The sequence below is a fragment of the Branchiostoma belcheri genome, unplaced genomic scaffold, assembly GCF_001625305.1.
Source record: "Branchiostoma belcheri isolate BF01 breed outbred unplaced genomic scaffold, Haploidv18h27 scaffold3, whole genome shotgun sequence".
NCBI classification, from domain to species: Eukaryota; Metazoa; Chordata; class Leptocardii; order Amphioxiformes; family Branchiostomatidae; genus Branchiostoma; species Branchiostoma belcheri.
In genome coordinates, this window is record NW_017803909.1 from 2,004,638 (window position 1) to 2,016,722 (window position 12,085).

General features: G+C 38.9%; 1 protein-coding gene across 1 annotated transcript in view; it reads right to left on the minus strand.

The window, feature by feature from the left end:
• The window catches only part of LOC109473650 (engulfment and cell motility protein 1-like), a 31,438-nt gene that overhangs the window by 8,762 nt on the left and 10,591 nt on the right, over positions 1-12,085 (minus strand). The window contains exons 10-18 of the mRNA XM_019773588.1: positions 10,792-10,842; positions 9,563-9,685; positions 9,084-9,215; positions 8,665-8,769; positions 8,356-8,464; positions 7,688-7,824; positions 4,959-5,128; positions 471-522; positions 288-348 (exon numbers count right to left, since the gene is read on the minus strand). Coding sequence (XP_019629147.1) covers positions 288-348; positions 471-522; positions 4,959-5,128; positions 7,688-7,824; positions 8,356-8,464; positions 8,665-8,769; positions 9,084-9,215; positions 9,563-9,685; positions 10,792-10,842 — 940 coding nt within the window. The remainder of the gene's footprint in view (positions 1-287; positions 349-470; positions 523-4,958; positions 5,129-7,687; positions 7,825-8,355; positions 8,465-8,664; positions 8,770-9,083; positions 9,216-9,562; positions 9,686-10,791; positions 10,843-12,085) is intronic.

The following is a 12,085-nucleotide window of genomic DNA, read 5'->3' on the forward strand; positions in this document are numbered from 1 at the left end:
CAGGGGGAGTGCATAAACCAATCAATCAAGCCAGCCACTTGGTCTACCCTTACATGTAATGTTACATTCTTCAGCATGTAAAGCAAGGCACAATTTCTTGTACATATGCTCTTTGCAAGTATGACTGTGCCTCTGTATGCAGCAATATTCCTTTGTGTTTCATTTGTGTTTCTCTAAACATATAGAAAAGCACCTTAGAGGAACAAGACTTAACCAAATATTTGATTCATATCTGTGGTGGATAAAATCATGAGAAAAGTGAGAAACAGTGTGTCCTTTCCACATACCTTTGACTCTTCTATTGGTGAACTTGTTAAACAGTGTCCCTTCCACCAGATAATTCAGTCTCTGTGACAAGAAGAAAAATGTAATGTATTTAATGTTTTTGGAATCAGGCACACAGTAACAATTTGTAATTTCCTTCAAGCATGCTGTGTAAGAATAGGACATAGGCTAAGACAATAACTCACCTGTTGTTTGACCAGGTTGATGATTTCAGGTTTAATCTGTTCTCTCAGCTCACTGAAACGAAAAGAAATGTTGGTCATCATCGGTTACCTCGGTACAAATACACAAAAACTCTTATATCAACGTGGAGGGTCCAAAGTTCGACAGGGGTCAAACATCCAAAGCAGTTTGCAAAATCATTGCTATGTTGTTATGGAGGTTCTGATGTCTCAACATGAAGCAAAGGAGCCTGGGTCTTTCCAAACTAACAGCTTATGAAATAATCAAACAGTGATTATAATTGTTGTGAAAATGTTTTGCAAAGTAGTGCTCAAAGTCTATAGGAGCTATGCCTGGTAAATCAAGACCTTTGGCTTTTAATACAGATACATAAAGTAGTATGTATTAAAGCTTTTGCCTTGGGATATTGTATCACAATGCATTACACTCATCTCTCCTCATCCCAAAGTCGCTTTTAATATTCCTCAACTTCATACACTGCTTGAGGTGATAGAAAACTGCAGGCTGTTTTCCATGATAAAAATATAAAAATCCATATGGTTTCTCATTACTGAGAGGAAAAAGGGAGGCAGACTTCCGTTCAATATCACTAAGTCCTCCCTGTGCCAACAGATATGCCCCCTCCTGCCCTCAGCTCGCTGGGATGATGAATTTGGCCTTGGTGAGGCAATATGAATACGCACTGTGCATACATGCATGTCCGCTATATTGTACTTGGGGAGGGACCATGAGGATCACAGGGGGAAAGGTAGACAGCAGGGTTTGTTCTTTTCTACTTTGTGAGTGCATAACTATACCAGACTTTGAAGTGAATGCAACCAAGTTACTTGAAGCAAAACCAAATGGATAGCCCTGACCTCACAGACTCCATAATCAAAATCAATAGAAATGAGGGGGTCTTTGTTTAAATGATGAAAACCTGCACAGCAGAATCTGACTCTGGATCAATTTCTTCTACACAAGGACAGGAACTGAATCTAAATACTTGGCAAAGCCTAATCAGACATATTTTGTCCTGGAGGGAGGTTTTTTTTGCACAGTTAAAACAATTACACTGTATCATGATGAACGGACATTTAGAAGAAAATGTACCAATTTTAGACTCAGTCTGGTTGTTATTATATAAAGTTGAAATTTCTCCACTTGTAACAGGATTTTTTGACATCCTTCCTAGCTTACATAGAAAGCAGCATTTATTTCAGCACCACAGACACACCCTTGTGTTGGACAAAATCATCATTCATGCACTGCTTGTAAAAAGTCTGAATTTCGGTAAATGACATGTAGTCAGGGGCTTAGCAACAATGCATTACAATAGTTCCTAGTTATTACAAAAACCTTGCCCTTGGCCTTGCAAGAATCTTGGCACAGACAGGATTGAATATACCAATATTGGATCAGCCAGCTGATGGTTCAAGCTACAACACTTCACAAGCATTGCACAAGAGCTGACTTCATGGTCTGAATTTTGAAGAGTGTCCCGATGTTTGAAATGACCTGCAATTTCCTGATACGCTCTTTGAGTCACTGCATAGACATGAGAGGAATATAGATTGCCTTTTGACTTTACAACCGCGTGAGAGCCAGGTCAATGCTACAGGTTCAGATAAAGAGCCACAGAACTTGATGTATATCGGTAAGTGTTCATTTGTAAGCATGGAGGGACTCCACTAAATGGGCTAGAGTACTATGTGTGGCTCAAGAGATCATCATCATCATGGCAGTCATCACGATGTTAGATTGGCTTTTGAATTATAGTCTCCAATTGTTAAAAATAAAGTGTTCAGCATTCTACAATTTAAAGCAACAACACTACATCATATACCACCCACCAGTGTTAACCATTTACTATCAATCTGAATTAGGCATTGAGGCATGTTGTTACTGCTAAATCATTAGGGCAGAAATGCCACTATATATCAAGTAATGTGGTTATGGATGCACAAAATGCCAGGCCATAATTGCTAATAGAATAGAAACTGACGTGGCTGCTTTCATGATGTCTAAATTGCAGTGCACGCAAATAGATTGTATGGTTGACGGTGAATGAGGTAACCATAAATTCCCTATTTGTGGTGGCTGTTCAATGAAAAATGTGGTTGGTATAGACCTTGTATTGACATATTCATTTTGAAAATAAACACACAGTTCACCACACCCTTATCTCTTAAACCCATAAAACCATCAGCCCCATTTTAAGCCATACTTGTACATGTATACTCAAATATTCAAATATTCTTCTTCACTATTTTGCCCACAAGGCTATCATCAATTATATTTTACCAACTCAAGGAATTTGTCAATCAAAAGACCAAAACATCAATACTTCAGACAGACAAACTTCAGACAATCAAGGGTAATTACTTGCTGGAATCTTGCCACAAAAATCCCCATGTATGCCTTGTGAATCCAAATATCATTCGCATGTCAAAGATTTATGACAAATTTCACATTTCTGCATTTTTCCAAACCTCCATCTGTCACAAAGCATTGATCGTGACCATCTGACAAGTTATGATGTGATATTATCAAGCAATAAATTGTTTCTGTAACCTTTAGGCCTGGTTTTCCCTTGGGAAATAAAGGCAACATCACTTGGAATGAAAGCTGTCAATTTTTCACTGTCCAGAACACTAAAGGGCACCGTGAGGACAGTCTGTTTTGCAAAATACTTGTGATTCAGACAAAGAGCAGATGGTGTCCAAATCAAGGTGTGTTATACAACACTGTACAAAACAAGTAGTGCCTGTCTGTGAGGAAAAACAGGACACTTAGTACATGTATTTGTAGTTGGCCATTTTCGACATACATTTTGTTGCTATTCTTGTGACTTGTCATTTTGATTTGCAGTGCTCTCCTTTGGTAGTAGACTGGGACAGCTGGACCGTAATAGGCATACCCACATGATAGCAGTATTACATGCACATTGAACAATAGGCATTAAAAATTCAAATCAATTCTGTATCTACAACGGTGTGTTTCCAAGAGTAAAATGATTTGTTTTTGCAAGTAGGAAATATTTACAGTTACAGGGTAACTCTGTTTCCTATACAGAAAGGGGATGAAAGCATTCAGGTAACACTACAGTATTATTGTGGAAAGAGGCTTCCAAATTTTGTACAGTGTTAAGACTTCTTGTAACATTTTTCTGTGCCAGCATCTGTACTTATCAAAGATCAATAGTTGATGTCAGAACTGTGAATGAAAGATGTTTTATACATGACAGGCTATCAAAGAATGCATCAAAAAAAGGGAAGAGTCAAATTAATGTGACTCTTGGGACACAATGTTTTCAATACCTACTGGGGTGATGGCCCACTGTATATTATCAAAATCTCTGCATGACTTCAGAAAATTGATAGATGAAAGGGGCTTTCAACCACAGGGTTCCTCATTGTTTCGCCATGAGAGGGGCTCGTGCACTCCACTTCCTCATTGTTTTAATGATTTTGGACTCCCATGTTCAATACTGGAGCCAATTTCACAATGCCTAGTGGGGTGGTCAAATGAGCAGTATCCATTCACTGTCAGAAGGGAGGCCACTTAGGGGCAAAATAATAAACATCTTTATCCAAAATGCAGCACACTTTAAGCATTCCATGCATATTGAACAATGTACCTTGGATAAAACAGTACAAATTTCTTTGCATGGAAGATGCTCAATTTTCATTGACATATTTGCCAGCTGAGCCAATTATCCCTTATCATAAACTATACATGGCGATAAAATGTGAAGATGATATATGATGATGGCTGCAGCATATTTGGCACGCTTCGCAGTAATTTTGATTCAGTAGCAGACAATTTAAGTTACTGATGCCGGCAGCTTAGGTGGGTTCCTAAATGTGAATGGCTAAAAAGAAAAATCAATATGCCTGTTATAGCCCTACAGTATACTGCAACAACCACAGTGCAGAATCTTGGTCATTATGAAAGTCAATTTTCAGACATTGTCAACTACAGGCCACTCAAGATGCTCAGTTCTACTTAGTCTTGTGCTGGAACAGAATGGTTAAAATCCTCTGCACTCTATACTACATTTGTACATGGATATACATGAGTGAGATCTTTCTTGAATTTGGTCCCTTCAGTGCTTGTATTGGGTACCTTCAATCCTAATTTCTCTATATGCAGGTCAACAAAGGCAGGATTTCTGAAGATAAGGCCACTGTGTAACTATGCAAAGGGGATTTCCTTTTAATCGATCAAGTAAGGATTAGTCACGCAGCTGTAATGAAAACAAATTACCTGAAACGCTGTTGCAACCATTTTACTTACTTCAAATGAGTGAAAGAAAAATAGCTTTTTTTTAAACCATCCTTGAGAAACATAGAGACTATATGGTACAGTACATATTGTACTCTTGATATTTCCATCCTAAATGCAGTTTAAATCTGCCCTGTTTTCTTGGTGATTTGTATACAGCCTTCAGGGTTTTCACGGTAAGAACAAGCCCCTTACGTCCCCTTCACTATCCCCCCTTGTCTCACCACACGGGTCTGGCCTGGGAGTCCCACTCCTCCTTGTTGGATCTCTCCTGGATGCGCATCTTGGTGATCTGGGCGTAGCTCAGGCCCTGCAGCTTGGTTTTAAAGCCTTCCAGCGAGTTGGGCTTCTCGGCGAGCGCACGCTGGATCTGGTCCCGCACCACGTCCATCACCTGGAATATGTAATCAGGGACGAGCCATCGCATCAGTGGGGGTGGTCAGGATAAGGGATGTTAATCATAATAAAAAATGCATTTTACATGATCTCCTTTGTTTCTTCAAATCAATGCAATTGTTATTCAGGAAAATGAGAGGAAGAATGATAATTAAGTGTGATTAGCCAGCCTATTGTTAGGTTGATTTGAAGTAAAATGGACCCATGACAAAAGGAGGCTGAAACAACTCTGAATCTAATGAACTCTCATACATCATCAATAGCTACAATATGTAGCCTGCTTTTTCCCCAAATGCAGTCAAGGTCTGCAAAGATACTGAAATTTGAATCTATTACTACAACGGTAAAGTTCAAAGTGTTTAATAAGATATCGTTTCTAGGATGTTGATTGTAACAGGTTGAATACCGTTTGCTCAGGGATGTTACTTGAAGGTCACATGCATATAGCGCAAACGTCATTGAATACCGGTAATGACTACGATAGCTATATTATTATGGACTGGAGATTTAAACTCTAGACCTAAGAGGACTCTAAACCCACAGAGCAATGTCTATCAAATGTCATCACTGGTGTATTGTACACAATCTAAGTGTATGAACATCTGCTACTAAATGAACAAGGAAAATAAATTACCAGTACTTCAGACTGTCTATTTCATAGGATGGATCGGGGAAAAGGACTGTGTGTGAAAATCTAAGCACAATTTTTTTCTGCCATATTATGAACAATATTACTTGTTCTATATTTTTGCTTTGTCCGTAATACCACGAAATGCATCCTGCCATAACAGCAATGGTAAAGTAGTCTTAGTACTATAGTAGATGGCCAATACCATTTGAGAAGATGGATGTGTTGGGAACAATTTAGGCTCAACTGTCACAATTGTAATTCAGATGTTGTCACACATCTATTAACAGAATGATGCTCCCAGAGTGGGCTAATTTGGCCAGTGCTACAGCTGCAGGATGGAGGCATGAATGATTATGCATGACAGTACAGAACATCAAATATGCCAGCCTTGAGTTGAGCCCCATAAAGCCTAGTCACTTCCCCCTGTACATATCAACATAGCCATTAAAAAGGCACTTCATGCTGCAGTGACTTCAATCACAGCACATTTCATTGCACATTATATGACGTGTAATATTCCACCCGAATGGTGTTCATCATGCATCTCTTTCTTCATTCATGCTTGCAGCTTTTCGGTTCAAAGTACAGCCAACTATAATTTTCCACTCCCATTTCTGTACAAAGCTACTGTAACCATGTCTTAATAATTCATCTGTGGTCAAATACTGAGTCTCCCAAGTACTAGTACCTGATCAGAGAGCTCTTCATAATAAAACTATCACTAATTTACAAGGAAAGATAATTTGACAAATAACTGCATTATCTTTGTTCATTCATCACCGTTACTGACAGCATTTCTCTGGATGGGAGTGTTTGACAGAAAGACAAGCCTGGTAATGTCATAAAATGGCCAATTCACATGCATCAATGGATTTCCAACTGCCACTAAATTGATCGCCAGGATGCGATCACATCAAGGTTATAACTTATAGAACCCAGAGTAAAACCACTTCTCCCAAATGCATTACTCAGCATGAGAATGGTTTGGCTATGATTCAAGCTATCTTGGGATTATTCATTTCCACATGCATATCCACGAAGACATCAATACTCCTTACTAATTCAGTTTAAAGCAAATACTCACTGGCAGGTACTTTTTGGTACATACCGGTATGGAATGCTTTAATCATCAGAAAGCATTCCACAGTCACATAGATTATCATGAATGTTCATCTGTGTGTGTACATGTACATGTATATGTAGCTACATGTTTCAAGGTTAAACTTTTGTTCCAACACATAGGTTGTTGATGAATAATGCCAATTACGTTAGACATTTTACCAGACAATTCATGCCATGAATTTTCTATCCATATCAGGCCAAATAAAGGTTAAGCTCTCTTTTATGGTAACTTTAGGGGCTTCAACATCACAGCTTTGTGCTCAACAGCAATATAACACGGAGGCCTGAAGGAAGATAACACTTTAACTTCCCCTGACAATGGCAGCCACAAATAGCCAGTATAAGCTGCCACACTCAGTCCTTAGGGACGTACATGGATAATGTATTACAGACATCGGGGTAATGACATGTCTCCAGGTGGCTGGGCGGACTAAATTAAAAATGTAGGAATAATTAATTCATCCGACACACATGTCACTTCTATTCTGCAGTAGGACAATACAGAACTTCATTGACACAACAAAAGTACAGCGACTTTCGTACGGTCTTTAACTAAACATACAGACACATGGGTACAAAAGAATTGACCTACATACATAAACAAATCAACATGCTGACTTTGGTGTGTCACTTTAGCATACTACTTGTTCTAATGTCTAAGCATTCTTTAATATACTTACATTTGCACCTATTTACATAAATCACATTTTGGAGATTTTGGTGCTGCAACAAAAGGTTAAGCCCAAGTTATAAAATCCTATTCAAATTACATGGGTTTTCTGAAGGTCATCATAATGGGTTTACCTTGTTAAAGTCCTCGTGTGTTGCCCTCATCTCCTTCCATGTCTTGTTGAGCAGCTGGATGCAGATACAGAAGAACTCCTCGAAAGCGTTGTCGTGGGTGTAGAACATGGGGTAGTACTCCTGCCCTGTCTCTGTGGCTGGTGGTGGGGAGGGGGAGAGTGTTGGTCAATGCAAAGCCAGATGAACACTTGTAGGCATTGAGCTCGGTCACACGACGGATGTATGGCTATCCAAAAAGATGGCGGTAAATGTTTATTTTGAAATTTTGAGGATTGTATTTGGAAGGATTAAGCATGTGTTGGGAGGGAGTTCCATAGTTTTGCAGTCCGGGGAAAGAAACTGTAGAAGGAATTCGAAGTTGGAGAAGGAAACAGGAAATTGAACGGTGTGCCATTTAGAATTGTTCCATAAAGCTTCAACCTGATTTGAGCATATTTTCTACACTCGACAAATTCTGACCAGCTTGTTGCTAGTCTGTCTTGTCTTTCCTCCAAAAGCAATTTTTGAAAAGTGGGTATAGGGTACAAGTTTATCTCATGACAAATCAACCAATGACATGACCAGCATATAAAGATGTACTAAGAAGAAATGGGAGCGAGGACTAAACTATAACCTATTTATGAGTTAGACAACTTTCCAGTAACTGCTCAATAGCAAGAAGTACTTACGTATTTCCCCAACTTTAAGGATCTTGCACAGCATCTTGGTAAGCTCTATTGAACTTTTCCCAAAGGCACATTCGTGACCGTCTTGTCTGCAGGAGTTTTCCAGGACAAGCTGTGTAAAGGTATGGATGAATAATTGGTATAACTTGCAACTTTAAATCACATTGCATTTGATTTCTTTAAGCGAGTAGTTTTCTCATTTCCATTTCTTTTCTGCTATAAACTTTAAGGTAAACAACAAGAGTACAGCACCTTAATATGAAACTACATTGTATTCATGTTTAAACTATTCAACCATCACACTTGTCTCACCTTTGTATAGCTTTCAGCATGGTATTTAGCAAAATACACCATGAGGTCAAGTGCAAGTACACCTGGAGGGGTCTCCAGGAAGTCTAAGGCAGGGTTTGTGTAATTCTGTTGGAAAAAAACAATACAACATCAGTGGCAGGAGTTTGTCTTTTTGTCAAGTAAGACTTTTATTTATCAAGATTTATCACACGTTGTGGAAGGATTGACATAACAGTTGACTGTCACCTTTTCGAGATGTCAACCCTGAGACCAGACTATAAGGTTTGACCCACTCACACTGGGATGGACCACTACTCAAAGCACCAAACATCAAGCAAACTCAACTTAACATCTTTCAACTTAACAGTAATTTTACTTCTGTAATCTGAGAACATTTGTTGACATGAACTGTTTCTATGAACCTAATAAGTTTAGAATACCGTGAAGCCCAGTTTCTTGTAGTCCCTGGTGAACTTCTCAGCTGGTTTCCTGGGAGGTGGCATGGAGCCTGATGGGTCCTGGTCATTGTCGAAGGCCACTTTTCTCAACTCCATTATCTGTTCCTTCAGTGACTTTATGTGAAAGGAGGAGCACAAAAAGACATATTTCACATAATATTATTTGTACAACCTAAACAACTTCATTAATGGTCCATTTTAGCAGGGACCAATCACATGTAAAAGAACAGATGTGAGAAAGATTGAAGGAAGGCTAAGCCTAATGACAGACTCATGTATCAAAAGAGACCTCCAGCAGTTTTTAATTGCATTGCAGGACATGTGGTTGCACATGCTGAAGGCTCAAAAATTTCATGTGCAATTACAACAATTCAACTGAAATATCTCTTTTTTAAGTATACAGTATTGTTGGTATCCTGACACATACATGTATATTGAATCATACTGTATAAACAACGTACCTGGTCATTTTGGTCCAGTTTGGTCATCCTGCGTTCCTCTAGCAGGTTGAAGGACAGTGTCTGGTGCACATACAGCTGGTGTGCCATCTCTGTACCCACCTGACGCGGACCCCGGATCACATGCTGAAGACACCACAACAAAGACATCATGTACAGGCCAGTAAGGAATGAAATAGCTTCGTAAGTTTCGAAATGGCTTCATGAAAGTTTCACAGTGCACAACAGTGTATTTCAATCCCAATTTGTGAAAAACAAAGTTTCCAAGAGAAACAACAGGAACTAAGTTAGCTATCACAGACTAGTCAACACAATACCTGCTAAAACTACAACATGTAATACTAGTTCCAGAGGTTGCATGCATAAAAACTATAAACTTTAACTTGGTTATATTGCTTAAATGGTCATAAAGTCTAATACTGAATTCCTTTCAGCAGGCACCGATAAGCAAACAGACATTACATTAAAAACATACAATATGCATACCAATATCATTTACCATGCTTTGTATATCAACTAAAAGATTAGACTTCCAACCAAAGTATAGAATGCTTACTTACAGTCTAGTATGAATGCAAATGGAGCAGGGATTGCTTTTTTAGTCTTTTTGGAACAGTCAAGAACATGCCTCTCTAATGATACAAAGCTTCCTTCTTGGCTAAATAAAGTGGTAGAGACCAAAGTTCAATCTCCAACACAGTTCTTCAAACACATATATCAAATCCTGTCTCTTCACATGTGAACATAGTCACACTGTTGTCAAAATGGTAATTATCATTGAGCACAGTTAAACAATGGACTTCTCTGAAGCAGCAAACACTCACTATTGCCTCAATGCTAACTTATTTGCAGCTTCTGTTTACTGTCTAAATTCTAACATGTTCCTTATTCCATTATTTTGAAGCCCTGACCCCCAGAGGAAGGGCATGTGCGGAGTATTGGAGGGGAAGAGTGTAGCAGTGGTTACTCGAGAAGAAGAAGAATTATTTTGAATAATCCTTTTATTTTGAACCTTAAACTCTATTGTTCTAACTACATGTGTATACCACTGGCTGAGCTTTTCTTGCATATAGATGTAAGGACTTCCATGTTAGCTGGCTTCCATGTTAGCCAATACAAACATATATTTTTGTCATAGACAAGGTCACAGCACAAAAAAGGTTAATAATACAAACACACATAGGTTGTGTTTGATGCAACCGACCTTCAGTACATTGTTAAAACATACTTACATTCAATATAACATTCCTGATCTGCTTGGCATTCAGGTTGTCACTCAACGTCTGCAAAATAATTTCCAATAGAACTTGTTAGTCTGAAACACTGACACTGGGAAAGATCCACCATCACAAAATCAAACATTCCTAAAAAAATATAAAGCAATGTATTGACTGTTAAAACACTGGCAGACCAACATATGCAGATTATCTTGAAAAGTGTGTAAGAACAAGGTAGAGGAATTTGTTTTACCACAAAAAGGAAGGAGGAGTTATGTCCACAAAGGAGGACAGTTTATTGCTATCTACAAGTACAATGTATTAGAAGGGCACACTGTTGGTTATTAAAAGTCTAGTGCCTCTAATGACATGAACAGGCCATCAAATTGAATCATCCCAGATAAGAGCACATGTAATTGTTGTTACTTGTGCTGGAAGTTGTAGGGAAAAGCTTGCTTCAATTTATCTTATCAGTGTAGAAAGGGAGAGTCATCCTCAAGCTCTTTAAATAATTATGAGCAAGCTGTTGTCCTTCAGCAGTTGATGAGGTATTCACAGCACATTCTGGCAGCCATTTATAATATAACCAACGGGAGAAACTGTCAAAAGTGCTCCTTAAAATGACCTCACTACCAAAGAGATGTGCCATGCACAGCTGTAAAACAAGCCATAGATGACTTCCAATGGATGAAAAATGCTTTCTTGAGCAACCATCAAAAGAGAAGAGAAAAGCATCCTGCTGGCCCTAAGGAAAACGCATTAGGTGGACAGCTGACTGACCAATCAGCACAGGTCCTGCCTTGATTGAATTAGATGGAGTAAAGGTCTCGCAGGCAACCTCTCTGGCCGATGAATGCCATAATTTCGGTTCCAAAAAGCCCTGACCCCTTGTTGATTGAGCTAGCTGATTGGAGGCAGAAACAAGATGAATCTGTGGTTGCCACTGCATTCTTAACAGTTATTCTAAATGTCAAATGCTGCTGTATCCATAATGACTAAGAAAAAACAAAATACTTGGTGAGACCTGAAATCATCTACATGTATGTACATTTCAGGTTCAAAGAATCAGAATCGAACTTTCTTTCTGTATTGTCTCTCCAAGGTCAAGTGCACCTATATCAGCCCACACTCATATCCTTTTGTGTTCCACATGGAGCCACACATTCAAGGAAACAACCCACAGATCAGAAGGGCCAGGATAGAACCACACTGTCCAAGGGTAAGCTGAATATTCCTGAATACTGCAGTCCATCCCATGGGACTGATGCTTTTTGGCACACAAATATAGACAAAAATACCAGTGAAACCA